At 44.3% G+C, this 22,367-nt stretch overlaps 1 protein-coding gene across 1 annotated transcript in view; it reads right to left on the bottom strand.

Annotated features, from left to right (window-relative positions):
- Positions 1 to 424: 424 nt before the first annotated feature.
- TFAP2B (transcription factor AP-2 beta) overlaps positions 425 to 22,367 on the bottom strand; it is a 28,765-nt gene continuing 6,822 nt past the window's right edge. Inside the window, 5 exon segments of the mRNA XM_075086590.1 lie at positions 425 to 6,500; positions 8,475 to 8,616; positions 11,238 to 11,356; positions 13,988 to 14,207; positions 22,105 to 22,165. Of these exon segments, the coding sequence (XP_074942691.1) occupies positions 6,200 to 6,500; positions 8,475 to 8,616; positions 11,238 to 11,356; positions 13,988 to 14,207; positions 22,105 to 22,165 (843 nt within the window). The 3' untranslated portion in view covers positions 425 to 6,199.

Consider the following 22,367-nt stretch of genomic DNA (forward strand, 5'->3'; position numbering starts at 1 on the left):
AGGATGACTGTGCGGAGGGTTAAATTGTCAGTCCTTTCCAGCCTCTGATTTACAGGCAAAAATAAAATCGTGCTTTCTAGAATAACTCGGGGGAAAGAAAAAATCCTGAGGGCCTAATCTGCCCCCCTCCTCCTCCACCCAACCGCAGGGTAAACCCCGAGTGACTCCGGAGTGGCTCCGAGTCACCCCCGGGGATCAGGATCTCCCCTCAGCTCTTCTTGAGGAGTGTCGATTACGAACCTAAATAAAGCCGAGGTGGGAACGGAGGGGAGGGAGAAGTTGTTTTGGTTTGAATATTTCCTTTTGCTAATTACTGGTGCCGCAACTATAGACCTAAAGGTAGAAAATAATCCCGCGTCGTGAATACCAACTCCACTCCCGATCTGTATATAAGAGTGTATATATATACACACACACGCACACTCACACCCACGTATACATAAGTGGAATGTACAGGAACAGTAACACACCGGGGTGGGGGAATGTTTCCTGATATTGAAGGCGTACATAACATTTTCTTTTCGTGGCTAATACTTTGGAAAGAAAAAGCAGGTTTACTCCTAATTCAGCTGGTAGAAGCAAAATGAAACGAAAGCTCACGTTAACATGACATGAGGTTTATTATAGGTCTGCTTAGAACGAAGAGGTAAGAGTGGTAAAAATATGGACACTTTTGAGTCAAACAGAAATAAAATACCAACATTTCTGAGAAGCAATATTTATTGTCTTTTTTTTTTTTTAATTAGAGACATGTCCTGAATTTCCCCAAAGCCTAGATTGGGAAAATAAAGACTTCTTGGCGTTATAAGTAAATCCGTCTGCAGAATTGAAGCAGCACCAACATTCAAAAAAACTGAAGAGGAAAATACAACAAAACACAACAATCTCTTTTTTTTTTATTCTTATTCTTATTATTTATGTAAATCAGGTCATCACTGGACAAGAAACCAATTTCTACCCATTACCATAACAGCTTGTCTATAAAGAACAGAAAAGATTCCGATAGGATACTATCTAGTCAAGCGGGATTTTTTTTTGTTGGTTTTGTTTTTTATTCTTTTTTGTGGTTTTTTTTTTTTTCCTTTTTAACTTTTTGTTTTTAAATTCCCCCACCCATTCACAGAGGTATAGATTCACAGATAAATAACCCAAAAACTACTTGCTCGCCATATTTACACATTCCCGTTAAATTAAGCATAAATAAATATATACAAACTCAATACTGAATGCCTCTCCGCATTTCTTCTCAGGAAGAGTCGATAAACTGATATTTCTCACTGCATGGTCAGATTTTTCAAGAAGAGGAGGTGAAAGGGATCTTTTGGGGCATAAAAGGAGAATTTTTTTTTTCTTTCCAGTTTCTCATTCGCTTTTTCAGAGCTTTGCGTTTGTTTGGGGTTGTTTTGTTTTGTTTTTTTTTTTTCTTTATTTCTCGCTGGCACACAATGCTTCGTCTCTCTCGAAATGTTCAGGCGTTTTGCCAGTGTGTTTGGGGATATTTTCTTTCACTTTTTCCCTTTGTATAAGAAAATATACTATTTGTAAAAAGCCTACGGTCTCTCTCACACAGGGAAGCCGGAGGGGAGGGGGCGGTTGGCCGGATCGATCTGGCAATGCTTGCGGCAGCTGAAACGAGCACCAAATTCTCCGAGAAACGTATTAAAACAGAGCCGAACAGGTCTCTGTGATAAACCGGTCAGAAAGAGATGAGCAGGGGAAGGGAATAAGCCCTTTGGGCACAGCTAAAGGTCTTAAAACCATCCTCCGCCCCCTCCCTCCCAGCCCCAAATGCAAATCTGGGGACTTTGGGGGAGGTTGATCTGGGATGCAAAGGGACTTGAAACAGCTTCTCACAGAGAATTTCTATTAGGTGGGACAAGACACGACCCGATTTTAAAGAAATCATCGGGTTGTAAAAGGATTCCCATAAAATTGGCTTCTTGTTTCCTTCACACCTTGTGTGAATAACAACCAGGGGAGAGAAAAAAAAGTCAGGGAGCGTAGGAAAACAAAGCTCTTTCCAATGGAAAATAGAGAATTGTTATTTAAAAAAAAAAAAAACGAGACTAAGAATGAAATAAAATTTACAGCAACCCACCTGTTTGGTTTGAAAACAAACTTTTCACGGTCTCTCCTCAAACTTTTCCCTTGAGTTAAAAAGCAAAGCTGCCGTGTTAATCCTCCTGTTTATTGATTTATGATCCCGAGGAAACCAAATCTTTTAATAACTCAATTATCAGATAAACGTCTGAGGTACCCCGCCAACACAAGTAGTCGGGCCGGGAAAGTACAGGGAAGCAGGAAAATGCCTTCCAGCGGGAAGCTGAGTTTAGTTTTTGGGGGACCTCAGCCCTCAGCACTGATAGGAGCCACTGAGCAATGGATATTTCCCTCTGGGACCAGCACTAGGCTAGGGGGAAGAAGATAAGGACACACTCCTGTGCCATGTTTTATTCCTGTTTGCATTTAAATCAGAAACCTCGTGGATTTTGTCTCCATCCTTTGGGGAGCAAAGGGGGGCATCCCACTGAAATCAATGGGAATTTTAATTTGGCTTTATTTGCCTGAGCGAAGCATAGCCTGGCATTTGCAGTCTGTCTCTTCCAGGTAGAAGGCATGAGAGGCAGATCCAAAGTTGCCAGTAGTCAACTGAAACCCTTCCCTCAACCTTCTCAAGGTTTAGGTCCTGATCCAGGTGACCAAACCTGTGCCTAGGGGAGATTGCAGCAGCGGCAGCAGGATCAGGCCCTCACACCTGCGTGCGCACGTGCACATGCGTGTGCAGGTCTTTCCCCAAGAAGTTGCAAGCGGTTCCCTCTCCTCATTAACTCACAGTGGTGGTGGGACAGTGTCTTCTGGAGTTAAAAGGAGCATCCCCAACATCTCCCCAAAGAGAAGGAAGGACCATCCCCAACATCCCCCCAAAGCCTTCAGCTGGAAGCTCTGGGGTGGGAGGGAGCAGGTCCCCCTGTCCCTGCACGCGCAGCTGGGGAGGTGGAAGACTGAGAGCTGACTTGGGGTCTCCCCACACCCAGGAGCCCCACTGGGTGATTGCTGGAGGGCTGGGCCCGTGGGCTCCTCACAAAGGCTTTTCGCAGAGGGCAGGCAGAGCAACGTCCAACACTTTGTGCTCGGCTTCAATAAACAGAATAGTCTCATCAGGAGCTGTGCTTTCAGGTGGCGCCATTCATTCCTCCCCAGATACACACACACGCACCCCTTCCTTTCCCTGTATGTCACTGCTGGGGCATGCCCTGCACTGGAGCTTGGACTGTCCTTCCCCAGGGGCCTGCTGAAACTGGGGGTGGTTGGGAAGGGGTGGGCTGTGGAGGACCAGGGGCTGCCTGGGGGTTGCTCTTCAATCTAGGGGTCCCCAACAGGCTGGTGGGGGATCCATGAGGTCTACGTCACCCAGAGATCCACACCTCTGGTGACAACCGCAAGGGTGTGCCGATTACCAAACCCACTGCCAGGGTCAAAGACGACCTCCAGCTCATCCCAGCAGCCCATGGAGAAGGCTGTCTGCCTCGGTTTCCCCCTTTTCTCACGTGAGGGTCCCCACGGCGCTCTGCCCCAGAAGGACCAAAGGAACACGAATGAGGAGCAGCTCCAGAGGAGCCAGCACTCCCTGGGCCTGGATGATTCCTGGGTTTCTATTGCCGCACACGTACCCAGCTCAGGTAGGGAACAAGAGCCAAGACCTTCGTTTGCTGCATGAAGGTTTGAAAAACAGAGCAGGCCCTCAGCTGTAGCCATTTCTCAGAGAGCCAAGGACACTAAGGGTGATGATCAAGAGGCTTATTTGCTTTTCTGTGTTTTAAGATAAATTTGTTGGGGGATGGGGCAAATATTGCTGCATTATTTCTCCCCCACCATCTACTTTGAAAGGTATCTAGAAACTAAAACAAGGCTAATGTTTCTCTTTTGTCTCTCCCTCTTTTTTCTGAGTTCAGATGTGCCTGCTTGGGTGGGTGGGATTGAGTGCTGCAGCTTTAACATGGAACGGGGGGGGGGGGGGGGGGGGCACACGGAACAGGACTGACCCCACTGGACTTTTGCCAGCCACTCCAGGAGTTTTACCCACACCCAGTAACTGTTCTGACATAAGCAAAAAGATGTGTTAGTGCACGAACCCTACCCCACTGAGAAACACATGCAATTACCCAATACGGCAGAATCCAAACAGAAATTCATATCCTTACACTTCAGCATTGTTTTTACCATAGAAAACAAAGAAATGTATGTTAAAAATAAAAAAGGAAAGGAAAGAAATCAGACTTCCACTTTGCCCCCCCCCCAAATCATATGCATAAGACATCCTGTCACACACCGAAACACCAAGAAAAACATTGGAGTTAAGAAGTTTTTTCCCCCCTACCACACCGACTTGTTCTAAAGCAAGAGTCACAAGACATTTTTTTTTTAAAGCTTTCTAAAAGAAACAGATTTCCTCAGACTGAGCTCAGAAATCAGGATATTCCCTGGCAAGCCCTCCCCACTCCCATCACGAGGAGCCAGCTCACATGGCAACCCTTTCCTCCCTGGGTACAAGACCCTAGTGCCAAGCAAGCGTGGTGACATTCAACACAGCTCTTATTTTCTTTGCAATATTACACCTCGATTTCAACTTGTATTTTTATCTCATTCAAATTATTCCCTTTGAGCTTCTTTAAAGAAGTGCACCTACAGAATTCGGAAACAACTGGCTTTGATTTGAAAAAGCAAAAAAAAAAAAAGGAAAAAAAAAAAAGAAAAGTATCAGAATATCAGAATTGTGGATTTTTTTTCTCTGTACCTGATATATTGTGTAGGGATCTCTAGTCCTCTTTGAAGAAGCTCATAAGCCAAGCGGGCAAAGCTTTAGGAAACAGAAGAAAATAAAATAGTGCATACTCCTGAGAAAGAATTACATACTCATATCACTCATTTTTGTTGCTGTTAACAGTTCTTTAAAAATGGGGGAAGATATCTCACACACACACTACTCAAGGAAACTAAGGACTGAAACATTGGCATAGTTAGGAATATAAAACTCCCTAGAGAAAAAGAGGAGATCTCAGAAAATTAAGAAATCAGATAGTGCGGACACTTTACCAGACCTTACTTTCAAATTTTGCAACCCATTATAGACAAGGCATTTTACCATCAGAGGCAAGTACTAAATTACAAAGGTATGTTTGCATGCATGAATATGTGTGGTCATACACACATATTAAATATATACATGTATATATTCGTATATATACATATATATACACAAACATACATCGGTTACACACGCACCCCTATCAAGTTACGTGTGTGCATACGCATATGCACACACGTACGCACGCACGCACCCATACACACCTGTAAACGCTGGTAATCTAAACAGAGAGTCTGTCTAGACCAGGAAAAACAGAAAAAAATGTTCTTAAAAAATAGAGTTTGCTAATTCGACTGAGCTACGACAGCTTGGAACTTCCCATCTAATGGCATCTCATGTTAAGACACTGCCATGAACGCAGCTTGAACTGGCTGGTGGTGATGACTTCGTGAGAGGTCTGCGCGCTCGCCACCCCTCCCTTCCTAGTCTAGACAGAACTAGGGTGGTGAGATGAGGTGGGAAGAGTTGGGGGGCGGGATGAGGCGATGGGGTTGCTCAGAAAGGAATGCTCTGGAAGATCGTTTTAGCTAGGGTGGAGACAGGACGTCGTTCAACAAAAAAAAAAAAAAGAAGAAAATAAAAAGAACAGCAAGACAGACCGTGCAGCTCAAGAAATCAAAGCACTGACACCAAAAATGTTTCTCCGATTTCTTCCAATAAGTTATTCATTTCTTTCTTTTATTATTATTATTAATTATTATTATATTCCCCTCCCCCCCCGATCATTATTTAAAAAATGTGAAAGAACAGAAGTGGGAAAAAAAATCCTGGCGGTTGTCTTCACATGTTCCTGGCAAGAGACTCTGAACCACTGGTCTTGCGCCATTGTGCTCCTCTGATCTTAAATTATTGTCTTTCTTTTATTATTATTATTATTTTATTATTATTATTATTTTGTCCTACCTAATAGAATTCTTCCAAAGCCCAATCCAGTATTTTTAAAGCTAAAATTAAGACGGATTTGTTTTAAAAGATTATCTCTCTTTTTTCTCCTTTTATTTATTTAACTTTTTTCTTTTCCTTTCTTTTTTTTTTTTCCTCTCTCTCTCTCTCTCATTTTCTGTGTTTCTCTTCCTTGTCTCCAGTTTTACTACCTGGTCCTTCGCCAGATGTGTGCCTGTTAGCAGTGTTGTTGTTCAAGAACATCTTGTCCATGCCCTTGAGAGCTTCAGTCAGGTAGTTTTGAAGGGCCGTGAGGGCAGCGCAGATAGCGGGGGCCCCAAAGCCGTGGGTGATGAGGCTGAAGTGAGTCAAGCAGCTCTGAATGCCCGGTTCCAAAATAGGGGTGGGCCGGCTGTTTCCAATGGGCGTCCTGTCCTGGGCCAAGAGATCTGTAAATTCTTTACAAAGTTGCCTGCATGGAAGAGAGAAAGGCAAAGAGAGGAAGAGAGAGAGAGAAAAGCTGAGGTTAGGCTCATCGCACACATCTCCGAGACAAGCAAGGTTGAAGGAAGGAACAGATTCAGGCCAAAGCTGGTCCCAAGACTCAGATGGGACCTTTCTGCCCCTTTCCTTTCCCCCAACAGCACTTGGGAACAGGCCATGGCAAGCCAGCAGCTCCCTGCTCAGGATGACGTTCTTCGGGAAGGGAGGTTTCTGCAATTGCAGGATAACACCAGGTTTGGAGATAGAAAGATAACCAGGCTGAAAGGGAGATGTGCCATGGGTCTGCCTCGTCTTCCTGGAGGCCTGGCCCTCCTGCCAGTGCTGTTCCTGGAGGAAAGCGCAACCATGCACCGAGCGCTACCGGGTGGCCCAGGGACATGGTGGAGGGAAGGGCCAAAACAGAGCCTCCTCTGAGACTGCTCAGGCTGGGCCACCTGCTCAAGAAAGATCAGGACTTTGCGACTCCATGCTGGCTTAGTCATTGCATGAGGAGCAAAGCTAACATTCCCTCTTTTATTTTTGGGGGGTGGCATCCGAATTAACACATCAGAGTTGGCATCTGGCTCTTGTTTCTTTGCCCACGCCTTTGAAAATTCAGGTTTGATTTTTATAATGAATTCCCCCCACCCCACTTTCTTTTGCATTGCTGTAGTCCAAAAGGCCTTCAAGTCAACAGGTGCCCGGGCAACGTAGAAACCCTGGGAGCCAATGGGGTTCCCAAAGGAATAATTTCTTTGAGACACACGCCTATCCAGGGACTGGAGAAAAAAGGGCCAGAACTTAAAAAAAAAAAAAAAAAAAAAAAAAAAAAAAAGAAGGAAAAAAGAAACCCTTAAAAAAAGGCATTCAGCTCTCATCCTCTGAAATTCCCAGTGGCGTAAAGGTTTCGGAGGGTGGGGAAAGATAAAGGTCTACTTCTATGTGTATTATCCATTAAGAAAGTGCAAGAGAGGAAACTTTGAATTTGGAGAACAAACAGTAATGAGTCCAACATTTTACATCTTCAAAGAGCAAAGCAGAGTCTGTGAGCAATTAAAGTTCTGGGACATTAATATCTTCTGACCCTGCAGAAAAGGGCAATCAAATTCCAATCACGTCTAAAAAACATCTGGACAAATTTGAGCAAATGATTTTTCAACCCTCCATATATTTCTTTAAATTACACTGTCATCGGAGGCAAGCCACATCCCAGAGCATGAAATAAATGAGAGCTGTTTGGGCTGGTATATTTTTTTCTTTTTCTTTCTTTGTGTTTTTTTTTTTTTTTAATTCCTTCTTCACTGGATAAATGGAGACGTGTGGAGACACACAGCACCCACCGCCGGGGACCCGAGCAAACCGTGAAGCACCCAGTTAGTAGCCTGGGAGGCACAGCCAAGTGTAAATCGTCTGATACAGCCCATCCACCAGGAAAGTCCCGGGGGAGAGAGAGGAGCTGGGGGGACCAAACCGAGGATCATTAGCAGTGCGTGGTGGTGGGTGTTTTATTTTGTTTCTTCTTTTTTCTGTTCTAATATTATTATATTAAACCGTATGAAAAAGGCATTGCAACTTGGTATCAGACAAACAGGGGTGTGTGAGCAGCAGGATGGACAGACAGACAAGCTGTGGAAGCAAAATATAGACGAATTTTCTTTTTGGTCCCCTTTCCATAAAGATTTATGGACTGGGGGTGGCTTGGAAATGATGCACGGTAGCTGGGGGACAGTCGCCTACATCCTCTGTAGGGACAGCAGCCCCACTGCGGAGGGACGCAGAGGCTATAGGGCCTGCCCTGCCCCTGGGGCGATAAGAGCATCCTTCCTCCCCGCGGGGCCGGTATCATTTGGGGACTGGAAACTCTGCTTTCAAAAGGCGGTCAGAGGAAGGGTTTAAGGAGGAGGAGGATTTTCTCGGGGGAGGACAGAAAGCGGGGGTCGGGGGGAGCCAACTTCGCACTCACTTTGTAGCAAGCAGCATGTTTTTCCTGGAGTGGAGGTCGCTGGGGTCCGTGTGCTGTCTGTTCAGGTACTCAGAAACAGCTTTGGCTGGGAACTCCGTTTCGCAGATGTACCCAAAATCCCGAGCTAAATGAACGGCCTCACCTGGAGGGGATGAGAAGGGGCATTAACACCTCCGGGCACCGCCGGCCCCGGGCTGGGCTGGCTCCCACCCGCCGGGCACCGTGGGCTGCCGCCCACCGCTCCCTCCGGGACAGACCGACTCCCTCGGGCCGTGTTTAGAAACCTTATAACATTCCCTGCACCTTCGGGACGGGCTCCAGATACGTGTTTTTTTCCCTCCGCAAGCCCTGTTTTGGGCGTAGAAGTAACTTTATGGGACAGATTTTCAGCTGATGAGGTTTGTCTTTGCTGCAAGACAGTTGTGGTGGTACCTGCCCATGGGACTGACTGACAGAACTGTGGGAAAAGTACACACCCATGTACATACACACATCACATACACACACACACACTTTCAAATGAACTGGGCCAAAAAAACCGCGAAGGGAAACTTAAATCCCCAAAAACAGGAGGATCCAAACTTCCCTTAGAGCAAAGAAACCATTCCTGTTTCAATACACCAGGACGCCGTCCAAAATGTTACAGATGTGGACGTACTGTTACTATTAATGTCGATATTAATGTTAATTCTTTGTGGGACATTATATACACGCTTGTTTAGAGACACGCCCAGAGCACTGGCATCGTTATCGCGATTATCGCCACATCTGTACGATGATGGAGGTAACCACATTTCGTCCGATGGGAATTACTAATTTGCTTTCTTAACTGACCATCATGCAACAGGAACCCCTCTCTGCTCGGTGGATGGATAGCAACTAATGGCAATCTCTTCTGCGGGAAAAAAAAAAAAAAAAATTATTATTCTAATTCTAATCGTCACTTTTCCTGCCTGCCTGGTTTCAGGTTTCTTGCCTCCAGAGGTTCGTGTCATCCAACTCCTACTGATGTACTTTATGCCACAAGAAGACAGTAGCTGCAGAAAGGAGGAAAAGAGGAGGAGGAAAAAAAAAACCTCCGACTCTAGGGGGATTCCACCAGATTATAGCTCAGCCCCTCTAGAATAAGGCATTAAACCCTTTAAAGCACCGCCTGAGGGACCAGGGGGGAAGATTTCCAACACGCAAAACAGATATGTCTAATAACTCCAGGACCACATTATTTTTAACGATCAGGAGTTGCTTTCCAACGTCATCTTTTTGCTTTCCAAGGCTTCTCGCTGATCCCCGAACCGCCCGATGAAAGCCAGGGCGGCCGGCGGAGCCCGGGGAGTCCCCGCCGCCGTCACCCCGCGCCGGGAAGGGTCGCCCCGGGCACCCCCCGGGTAACCCCGGCCGGAGCGACACAAGAGCAGCAACGCTAAAGCCTGGCTGGTGGCAGAAAAGAAGATAAATCTCTTGCAGGCGCAGCTTTTTCCAAAAGGAGGGAGCTCTCTCAAGGCAGCCTGTTGGTTTGTAAGGAAATCGGGGGAGGGGAGGAGGGTCATGCACACCTTGCTGCGCACCTGCCACACGTTTTAGCACCACCGCACAACCTCACGAGCTTTTTGAACCTCAAACCAGCTTCGGGGAGAGGCTGGTTTTGCTGTGAGCAGCGTGCACCGGTTTTCCCACACGCAGTGGGGGGGCAGCCACACCGACACCCCCCCCACCCTCCCCTCCTAAAGCGCAGCTGTCACACCCGCAGTGCTTCACGCCTCCTATAGCGCGACCCTACACCCGCACCCTCCGCTGTGCTTTGCACGCTCGGCTTAATCCATAGGCGGGTACCAGGAGGAGCTCGTTTCTACCAGCCCCCGCGTTTTTTGCGAGCCTGCCTTCAGCCCCGCACGCGGTGAGGTCTTATCGCTCACATAACTCCATCAAAAGAGTTGAAAAGTTAATATCTAGCGCAAATGTTTATGCACGCTTATATGCAGAAGAGATAAGTGGATTATTTATACGCCTCTCGGTGTGTATGTGTAATGCAGATACATATAATTCATAATCGCATCCATACTATTCCCGTTATGTTTTTTGGAGACGGTCCAACTTCCCTTAGCATAAGCACGCACGTATCCTAGTGGCTCTAAATCTCACTTTTCAATACGGTAACGATAAATCAAAGAAACACGCCAAGCACCACAACGACATTAGTTTGACTTGAAACCGGGTGCACCTTCAGGCTTCCCTTCCCTCTCTCCTGCCTTAGGAACGGCTTGTCTTTGTTCAGGTCTAGCCACCTTAAGGGAAACCGCGCCCTGTGCCTCTTCAATTGATCTGATTTCTTTAAAAAAATATAAATTCTCTATAATTTTTCCTCACTGAGCGTCCTGCAGTGGCCATAAATAAGCTCGGGAGGATGGAGCAGGCGTGGAGGCGGAGAGCACAGGCTGGAAATTAATAGCGATGGGACTGCCCTGCAGAATCACCCCCATACACACACACATACACGCACATATACATACACACACACACAACCTCATTCTTGCCACCAAGAGGGATCAATGACCCTCCAGCCGGTGACTTCATTTTTGGGGATGGGATCTTCAACCGTGCCGGTGTTCATCCTAACCCGCCCTGAATTTCACCTCTGCAAGGTTTTCCCACCTGATCCCGAAAGTTGTTTTGGTTTTTTTATTTTATATTTTTTTTGTTCGTACAGTGTCAGACAGGAGTTCAGAGCAGGCAGGGGTGTGAAGGGAGCTGCGACCCTCGGCTTACCTTCCACCAGGGAGGTGAGTAAAGTGACATTTGCGGCCTTACGCCTGCCGGCTGGTAAATTCAAACCGATTTTTTCTAGCCTTTCTCGCAAAGATCTCCCCCCGTTTTTCGATTTGGCTCTAGAATTGCAAAGAAATTAACATCGTGATTAACCCCGCAGCGTTCCTGGAAGAAACGTTTTAGTCTGTGCAGTCAGTGGATCCTGGGAGGGTTTTCGCTGGACGTTAAGGACTTTGGGTACGTTGATTTCTGCTCGGGTTTGTTGAGATTTGCTTAATTTCTCCCAGGGGTGGGAGTGGGGATGAACCCACTTTTCTCCCTGTTCATCCAGGGAAATCAAATAACGCCAGGTGGCAATAATTAACGGTCAGGGTTCTGATCTAGAGAGCAAATGGGTTCCTACTGTATGACACTAACTCGTATTAAGATGGAGCGAGGAGATAAGCAGAAAGGTAGAGGAGGAGAATTAAATCCTCAGTTATTCCAGGAAAGAGCCAGAATGGGAAGAACTGGGGTGGGGGAGGAAGGAATCTGAAAGGCTCGAAGGAAGAATGTGTGTGCCTGTGGATAAAGAGAAAAGGAGGAAAATATTTATTAAGCCATTTCGTGCGGGTGTGAGTGTGTTCTTGCGCGGAAAGGCGATGCTGAGAGGAAGAGCTCACCTGAAGGCAGGGTGCGTTATACAGGGGGAATTGATTGCCTGAAGGAAGATTTGAATATCTGTCGGAGGTTACTGATAAGGACAATAAAAGGATGAGTGAGCTATAGGTGGGAAATACAGAGCTATTTTTTGAACGCCTATACATATGTAAACCCCCAGGGATGAAATCTTGCCGCCTGCGAAATCAGGGAGAGTTTTAGCACCTCAGACCAGCGTCTATCCCGAAAACCTCTTAGTTCCTACTTAAAATTTGTTTAAGAATTAGCAGTCACGCTTAGCGAAAGGAAACCAGAAACAACAGAGAAGCCAGACTGGCTTCCCTCTATTTTATATCAAAGCAAATAGTGCTAGATGGCACAACTGCAAGAGAGCAGCTTTCTGTATTTCCTCTGCTCTGAACCAAAAGCTTGTCTAAAATTTACATTCAAGATAGGAACAGAAGTCAGCAGCCGCCAATGATTATGGCTTAGGCCATCTCCAAATATCCACTGAAGTTCAATAATAATGTTTCTTTACCTTGATAATTATATTTTCTACAGTGCTTCTCTCAGATGTTCTCCCTGCTCCATTTGGAGTCGTAGAGAATGAGCAGGCAGGTTAGCATCTGTAAGTAAAAATCTCTGCTGCTCTCACTGGCAAGGATCACAGCTGAACATTGATTACAGACATTCACGTGGAACAGCATCTATTTTGGGAGATCCTAATTCTCACGTGTATTTTTGGGTGACTGACTGCATGTAGCAAGACTTTCCCCCTCCTCTCCAGACACGGAGCTGGAGCCCCTGACATCATCACAGAATTTTTTGCACGGAGAAAAAAAAAAAAAAAAAAAAAAAAAAACAAAAAAACACCCCCCAGAAAAACAACCCCCAAACAACAACTACATTTTAAAACACTGTAGAGGCAACGTTGCCCAACTGCTGCTACAGGATTTGGCAAGATATTTCCTCCTCTAAGATTAGCAGCTTTTAAACACGATCTGAAGTTTATTCAGGGCCAAATTAATTGATTTTGTTTCTGTCTCAGAGTTATGCTTTATCATCCAGTCTGGTGTATACCTCACATGTAGAAAATGAAGTCTTACCCCCTCTCAGCTTTGCACTGGCTTGAGTGAACTGGTTTTCCACACCATAGGATGACTTCTTCCCTGTTCTGACCAGAGATAAAGCCCTAGCTCACCTTTCTTATGGACAAGTCATACTGACAATTCACAGTCCGTCAGTCACTGTCAAGAAGACACAGGCCTTACTCCTGTTAGGCTTTCCAGCTGATGACTTCGGAGCTTAAATCCTTGTTTACCTAATGCACAGCCTCTCACTTGATATGAGAGAGTGACAACCAGGCCTCCAGGTCATCCCTTGCTCTTCTTTTTCCTCATCAGTAATGCCAACTATTTTGAGGTCTTCAGCAAAACCCACCAGGACTTTGGTGGGCGATTTGCTCAGATGTTAAACAGCAAAGCCTCTAGACCAACTGTGAGTAATTCCTCTGGCAACGTTCTCTAGATGAAGCATTAAGTTTCTGACTTTCAAAGCTATCTGCTGATGGCTTTTCTTTAGTCAGGTACTTACCTGCCTTACAGGTTGCCTATTAATCCCCTGCCAATTTCAATAAGGTCCTGTGTGACAACGTGTTAATTGCCTTATCATTATGGCCATATAGAGGAAGCCTCATGGATTAATCTAGCAAATCCCTAGAAATACATCAGGTCCTGAAACACATCGAGCATCTAACTGCAACTTGCCCATAGGGCATTTTATTTTGTCCATTTGCTAAGAGAGAAGTGCGAGGAGAAGGAAAAGATAGAAAGTGTGTGCGTGTACCAGAGGGAAAAAACTTGTCTCCATTCCTTCATTTAGGGATGCTTTGATAGAAAATGTACAAGGCCAAATCTTTCTCTAGTCTCCACACATTCATCTCGATGTCTGAATACAGCATGTTTTCACCTTACCCTGAACGTTACGCACACATGCTATGACAGTAAGATCAAGGCATATTTGCCATCACCTTTACCATTGACCAAGTATTTCTGGTGCATGCATTGATGCCCACACATGGGCATGTTCATGCGCTCGGCCCAGCCTCTTACCTTCTAAGTACTCCTCCTAGGAGGGATGCATTCAGACACTCTGGAGGAGAAAGGCGTCTTTGAACTTCTCCCACAGTTACTTTATACTTCGAAGTTGAACTAAGCAAAGACAAGCGGCCAGGTACAGAGCAAAACACCTCTCCGGTATTGACTGAAATTCCACCCAGGAAGCCATCTTTATTCATCATCAAAGAAGTAACAGATTTTGGAGGAACTGGAACTGGAGAAAGAGAAGGGGAAGAGGGGAGAGAGAAACCATCATGCCACGAAGGAGTACAGGGTAGCCACAGTCTCTCTGACATGCACAGAACAGCAAAATGAAAGGGAATTTTGAATCTCTGGCTACCTCCAGCAACCTAAAGGGTGCTGCTCCCCCAACCTCTAGGAAACTGCTCCATGAATGATGGATGGAGAGAAGGGTGGTGCAGTACAGCCTCTATGCAGGGTTTGATCATTGGGAAATAAAATACATATTGGCAAGCACCTGGCAACTTTCGGGTTTGAGCCTGTGTCTCACCCAGAGCCCCCCGATGCCTTTTGTACAATGGACAGCGCCTTTCTGGAGGGGAAAAAAAAAGGAAAATTTACTTTTTTTTGCTAATGTTTCCATTACTGCTAAGCTGAGCCAGGAATAAATTCACTACACGAAGGGAATTGCTGTCTTAAATAAGTATCAAGGCTGGAGGATACAGGAACCAGAAGACAGCTCTGTTATTGCTTTGTGTTTTTATTAAGTCTGGTTTATGAAATAAAATGAGTCTTTTCCTTCAGAAAAATGAACAGCGGGAAAAAAAAAATCTGGTCTAACCATGGCATTCGCCACCTTGATCATATTGTGCTATCCGTGAAGGAGCAGGAACTCTCCCGCCCCTAAATAAAGCTGATCTAGTTACTGTAACACATATTTAAAGGCAGTTATGGGGGAAATAAACCAAAACAGAACAATAAAGCAAAACTAAACAAAAAACATGTTATTCTGTCCACGATAAACCGAAATATTTCTTTTCTCTGAGAAACTAGTGAGGTTATTTTAAGAGTAACCAAGGGGATTACAACAAACAAATTCCTATAATAGCAACCAGACACACTCAGAAATAAACAAACAACAACAACAACAACAAATTGGCTAAACTGAAAATGAGAGCAATTCCCCCGTGCCATGAATTGTGTTTACAAATGAACTTAAAGAGCTCCCTCATAATTGTAACTGTTATGATTTACAGCAGGTGCTCTAATCAATCAACCAATCACTTTAATTTATAGGGAGCCTCGCTGCATTTTCCCAGTTGTTTCATTTCTGCAAGTAATTGATAACAAACCATACTTAAGGTATGTTTTATGCAGGAGTTAATAAGAGCTGACAGCTGCTACTGCTGCTTCCTCTCGGAACCGCGGCAACACGCGTTTCCTTATAGAAAATATACTCCGAAATTGGGGGTTTGCTGGTGGTAGAGGCCGGGCATGTGGGCATGTTTCAGAGGAGAAGACTAATTGATTACACACCCTCGTGGAGCAGATACTGCTTCACAGGCTCCCATTTCCACTCAATCAATTGCAAAACCAATTCGGCAAATAATAGGGTTCTATTATGCACATATGCCAGCTATTTAGGTAGTTATAATACATGTCAGTTAAGTCATAAAAACCTTGTTTATTTGCAACATATCTGGAGAATCAAACCATTAGGGTTGAGGGGATATTTAAGTCGTCTGGAGCTGCTAAACAATAAGATCGGGTATCCTAATATATTACCAAGTGCTAACTACTGGGCAATTGCCAATTTTATAACCTCAGTGTATGGAATAGACACAACCGTGTTCCACTGTTTTTATTACAGATCATTTCCTACTGCCAGACCAGACCCCCACAATAAAAGCTCTATAACAGCTAAAAACCAAAAGGCATGTCGATTTTAGATATACATATTGCTTCATACGCCTTGTATATAGTCTCCAGTATAAACAAATTATTTTGAGTGGCTTTACTCCAGGGAATCGGAAAGTGAAATGGATTCCTATTTCTCTATTATTTTTAGTTAGGCACTTTATGCAGCTCATAAAGGCGGTTTCAAATAGTTTGAGAACGGCACAGGAACAGTTATAAAAGAGTTAGGGGCCCGCTCCTGCTTTCGTTGCTATTAGTAGGATTTTTGCCATTGAGTCTATGGGAAGGGACTCGTTTGGGCTATCAGAGGTAGTACTGGCAGACTGGAAAAACAGTCTCTCTCTCTCTTCTCCAATTATACATAGATATATCAGTTATTTAATGTACAATGTTGTGCAATGTCATTCAAGGGAAGCATCAAGAAAAAGGTGGGTTTTTGTTGGTTTATTATTTTTTTTAAAGAGAAATTAAAATAGTGCCACCAGACCCATTTTTCATGACTGGCATTTTTTTTTTTCCTTCGGACAAACACATGGGCTCAGTGGCTCGAGTACACCTTTACAGTGGCTATATTTAGTGACCAGTTTATCAGGTCACTGTCCAGTGAACTGAGAAATTAAACAAGAGGCAGCAATTCCACGAACATCTGATCTTAGTCCAAAGTCACTAAAGAGAGAGGGACCCGTGCAATGCCGAAATGTACCTCACCCCACTCGCTTTGGCCTTTTGGAGCACTCATTACATTATAGCCTTTGAAATATGGATTTTCACGTGCTCAGTATTTTTTTTTTTCCCTTGCAAATTGCTTTTGGGAAGCAGGCTGGCTCCTTTCCCAGCTATGCTGAGAGCTCCTCAGCTTTTGTTCCTACCAGGGCCTCCCCGAAAAAGGACCCTATGAACACACCCGTCAGTTGGAGACTAATAACTCTACACCCATTTTAGAGGCTTACCAGGCGGTGTAAGCATATCTATTGCAATTTCATAGCTTCAGAGAGATGTATTCTATCTAGACTCTATATCTTCTGTAAATTACCTAATGCTCCCTCAAAAAAGTGTTTGCCGTGGAATGAATTATCTCTATCTATATCATATCTATATGTCTATCACGGCTATAGCTTTCCAGATATAGCCTCGGCTTTACCAGGGATAATATAACGTGGAGGACTTCGGGGGTAAAGCGATATACATGTCCGTGTGTGCAGCCGCATGTGTCAAATCCCTGCCCGTATGTAAATAAACTGTAAGGCACGGGGTATTTTTAGTCGATGTCAACTTTCCCAGTTGCTTAGGGATTGCCATAACTGCTGCAATCATGCAAAACATCACACGGGGACACGCAGCGTCCCCGCCACTTCTGCTTCAGCGTTATCCCATTTAGTTCTTGTTATCCCCAGCAGAAACTATTCGATTTTCTTTCACTCCCAAACTCTATTTGCTGTGTGTACGTGAGCGTTCACAAATTCATAATTCCCCCTTCCAAAATCTGTGCCTTCTCTTTTTTTTCCTCTTTATTTCTCTCTCCCTTCTCTCTCTGTTTTTTTCCTCTCCTTTCTCCTTCTCTATCCCTTTCTTTATCTTCCTCTTTCTTCTCTCTTTCTCCTCCTGTGGTTACTTCCAGCCTCTTTGTCATTTCTCCCCCTTCCATTTCTCTTCGGCTTATCAATAAACCGGGAGAGCAACAGTAGCCGCTTGATTTGTTAGTAATTATAAGCATACTGTTCCTGCAAACGGGATCTCTAGATGAGTGAGATCGCTTTAAAACGACAGCAGGAAATGGTGGGGAAATGGAGCATGGCGAAACTCAGCGTGAAGCTTTCACTTCTTTACATGTTTACAATTTTCTGTGCATACATTAAGTCTTACGGGTTTTTTTTTTTCAGTTGAGGTTTTTTTTTTTTGTAGTAGTGGTGGTTCTCTGTTGGGTGGCTCTCCACCCACGCCTGAAAAGGCGCACAAATGCACACGGACAAGAGAAAATGGGGGGGAAAGGGGCATTTCAGCAACACTAAAAATGAACTAATGGATAGAATTATGTCTTGAAAATAGCTGAGTAACGAGGTTCTAAGCTAAGGATATCGCTGCAATAACCTGGTGAGTGATATGGTAGTCAATCAATCAATTAATCAGAGGAAATATTTGTTATATTTGTTACCAACAAATGTCATGGACAAACTAATTACTAATCAGCTACCGAAAAGCCTTCAGATCTTGTTATCTGCCTGATAACAAGTACTGTGAACAGAGTAAAAAGTTCTTTGCTCCTTACAACAGGACTTTGCTGTTAATGATGATTTGGTCTGACTTCGTAGCCAAACCTAGAATGTCTAGGGACAACGTCTTACTTGTTGTCACTAAAAGGTCCGCTTCTTATTTTAATTTTGATGAATAAATACAGAAAGTGTGTGTTCATGTTCCCTTCCCTCCTGTCCCTCTCGTCTCCTCCTCTTCCCCCCTCCCTCTCCTCTACAGCAGTCCCTTTCCCCTGAAAGCTGGCGCTAACTTTCAACGTGAGATGTCTTCCGTCGAGATTGTTTTGCATTCAGTTCAAGCGGATCATAAGGTTCAGTGGGTAATCCATGAAAAAGCACGAAACTGAGTGGCAGCGAAGCAACATCTCCGATTCCCAGATCTATCACCTGAAAAGCTGAGGCCAGAGTGGTTTTCAGTTAATCATTTATCCAGATACTTCAGGAAGGGGTGGGCGGGAATCTTATCCTGCACTATTAAGAGTTTTGCTTTTTTTTTTTAATGGTGACACCTCCTTTCATACCTCTCTTTAAAATAATATAAACAATAGAGCGTGTTTGCAAGGAGACAATGAATCAGGGCGGTAGGGGTAAAATGGCCTTTCGTGCTAAATCAGATGCGAGTGTGCAGACGGTCGTCAGATACAGCTGAAAGTAAATAAACACATCAGGATAATTTTAAGGTCACTGGCTGTGCCCCAGAGTCACAAAAAATTAACTTGGCAGTCGGGCCACGCAAGATTTTGCAAGAGGGCCACTTCTTTCGCCATAGACGGTGCCAAGCGAATTTCAGATGAGCAGGTGACAAGGGGACCCGATCTTTTCTTCTTGACACACGGAAAACCTTCCCTTCATTGCGGCAGAGATCGAGGGAAAGGCCTCAAAACGTGCAGCCGGTAAGCTCTTAAAGCCAAGTTAAATCTGGTATTAATGCTCTTGGTGATTATTATCATCTTGATGATTTATCTGGCTCCCTCCCTCCTACTTCAACCACCCAAATCTTAATGGAACTAGGAGTTAACGATGATTTTTTAATGTCTCGTTGGATTTTTAGACTCTTAATGTACCGCATCCTTCTCATTATTAGTTTATTGATTGTTCATTGACCAGCCCCCTTCAAATCGTATTAACCACCCTCTGCCACTTTAGATTAGGAGAGTTTAAAAAGCACCTTTCATTATTTCACCGCCACCACCACCACCACAGTAGAGTTCAGCCTTGGTAGCTTAATGCTCGCTCTAATGGGGCAGCTAAGAGACGAGGGGCCACGGTCCCTGCCTATTGCATTAATAGCTCAAAGGGGGCTAATACAGAAAATTAGCCTTAAACGAGCTCTGGAGATCTCCAAATGAAAGAGCCATTTATCACGCTGGCTACCTTCACTCCACTCGTTTGCTCTCTCTACTGGGAACAACTCATTTCCTCTTAACTAAATTACTTCAGAAATGTCAAGTAAGCTCAGATAGCAAACATAACAAGAGACTGTGTATATGTAATCTATTGTGCGGGATCGATACGCGAGATAAATCGATAGCCCTGTATGAATCCCTATATAATTTCCTTAATATTTTTGGCAATCCTTTATGCAGAGACAGCTAATTCCCTCTTCAGGCTTGAAAGACCATAAAGAAACAAACACTTACAGCCTGGTTGATATAATTAAGTTTAGACTTCGAATCCGCATCATACTTTTTCCACTACATTATAATTAAAGCATTTTAGGCACCAAACTAGGGTTTGGTGAATTTGACCCCCTCCAATCCACGTCTAGCAAATATGTAGCACGGGGAATGTTCCTCTGCACAAGAATCAATCAATACCTATCTGCCTCTCGACGCCATCCGCCTGCAATAACGACTCAGAGAGTTTAAATAACTTATTTTTGTACTTCAAAGTGCATCCTCACAGCTACAAACTGCAGGGGACAAAGAGAAATTGATACTGAACCCTCTCTGTGTTGCTCCTTCTCTCGGCCTGATTAAATATTGTCTGCCACAAACGTGACCTACTGTTCATTACCCATTTCTCTTTCTCCGTACCCAGGAAACTCGCTGGGCAAAAAGAAACAGAGCTCACAATATTCCTTTATGCTGGAAAGTTTTTTTAGAGCTCAGCATTACATCTAAGGAAGAAAATATTCCTACAGTGACTTTAAAACAGCTGCAGAAGAATCTCAGGATCTTTTTTAGTAACCTAATTTCCAAAGTGCATATGTACCCTGTTCATCATGGATAAATCCAGGGTATATTCTGATGGCTGCAAACAGGAATCCCACCGATGTGGGGCTGCGTGTGCGGCAGCTGCTCGACCTGGGGCAGTGGCAGTGCCCATACACAGTCAGCACACCTAAATCTCTACCCAATATATCTAATTATTACCATTCACAGCTTAGCACCGCTCAGCATGCACGTTAAATGCCTCTGCCGTCCTCACCATCGGCAGGACGGAGGGAAGGGGGGTGCGGGTAAAAGAGTATTTTGGGCTGGGTGATCAGCAGAAGAATGCTCTGCGAAAGGAAAATGCGAGCACGGCCCAACGCTAGAAAAAGTCTCTCGACCACAAATCAAGCACCAATTAATCAAATACACCCGAGAGGAAACATCGTGTATGAGGTGTCAAGCGGGGGTGGGGAGGGGAGGGGAGGGGCGGGGAGGGGAGTGAGAGAAAAAAAAAAAAAAACAACAGAGAAAAATGCCACCAGAAGCCATCAGGTTACGGACCCTGAGCACAAACCCTGCTAAGCACTCAAACTGAGCAGAAACAGGAGAAACAACTGCTTTTTCTTTCTTTTTTTTTTTTTTTTTTTTTTTAAGGGAAGTAATTTTCTGTTTCTCAAAACCACCTTCTACTTTCCAACCTCTGATCATAAATGATGAAGCCAAATGGTCTTCAAGTTTTCATCTGTCCTCCCTCAAATAACTAGAACTTGATCGTATGGGAGAGAAAGAGAGAGACTGTACACGAGGATTTAAATTAAAAACCAATAAATACACGGAAGGACCTCATGCTGCCTTGAACACATTTTAAATAAACACCCTTCCTGTTATTTTGCTTTACATTGTAGAAGATCATCTCTATTAAAGCATTTGTGCGCCTTTAACAAATAATAAGGTCCTGGAGATAAGTGCTGGTGATAGTAAGCATAAGGGACGGCATTTCTAAGCCTCATCTCTGGTACTTAAAATTGAATCTAGAAATAGAAACTCCTTAGATAATTAAAGATAGCTTTCCCTACATTTGCAGCGTGTGATCTGTTTAATGTCTATCAGCATAACACAACACTAATCGCCAGGCATCTTCGAGTGACTGTCAGAGAAATGTAAAAAAATTAAGCAGCTGCAATACGCCCGAAATGAGTTATTGTAATTACATTTAATTAGTTTAATTAGTTAATTATTTTGCTTACAGCTGTACAAGAGACTGCAAACATTTGTTAATATCACATTCCCTTTAACAGTATGGGGTGATTCTGCAGTTACACTAAATCATGTGCGCATATGTAGGAAGATTTAAAAAATGGGCACGGGGAAGGGGGGATTCTTGGGGGAAGGGGGGAAGGAGGTCGGGGCTGCCTTTCCACAGGCATTTGTTTCTCTTCCTTCCACGTCTGATTCGCCTGGGAAATGCATTTAAGCCCCAAGGGGAATCAACCCCCTTCCCCCATGAAAAGCCAAGGGGTCCCCATCGAGGACTGGGGGGGGGGAAAGGAGGAGGGGGCCCGTGGAAACGGCGTTAGAGCATGAGGTGCTCGATTCGAGAGCGTTTGTGTAATTAAACCCTTCGAAGGAGGGGGGAGGGGGGGCATCAACTTTTCCTTTCCCATCTCTTTCCTTTCCCCTTCGCTCTCTCTGCCGATCCAATCAACTCCTCGCCCTGCTGCCATACATGCCTGCTTCCCGGGTGAATTAATTGCCCCAAAGTGGAAATATATCATGAAGATATTGCTACACAGTAAAAGTTTGTCTAGCTTGTTGGAATAATCCATACCTTTTTTAATGACAGACTGGTCCAATAAGTTCATACCGCTGTTATTGGCATCTTCAACTGACTGTGGATATAAAAACATCACTATTCAAATTGACTGGATATTAAAGAAGCGCGTACATAAATCATGTCATCCCAAACTGGAGTTTCTGTTATTTCCATTTATATTAATTCACTAGGGGAGGAGGGATTTTTTATTATTATTATTGTTATTATTATTCCCCCAAATCGACAAAGAAATGAAATTCTTACAAATTATATGGTTT

The sequence above is a fragment of the Phalacrocorax aristotelis genome, chromosome 3 (assembly GCF_949628215.1).
Source record: "Phalacrocorax aristotelis chromosome 3, bGulAri2.1, whole genome shotgun sequence".
Classification (NCBI taxonomy): Eukaryota; Metazoa; Chordata; class Aves; order Suliformes; family Phalacrocoracidae; genus Phalacrocorax; species Phalacrocorax aristotelis.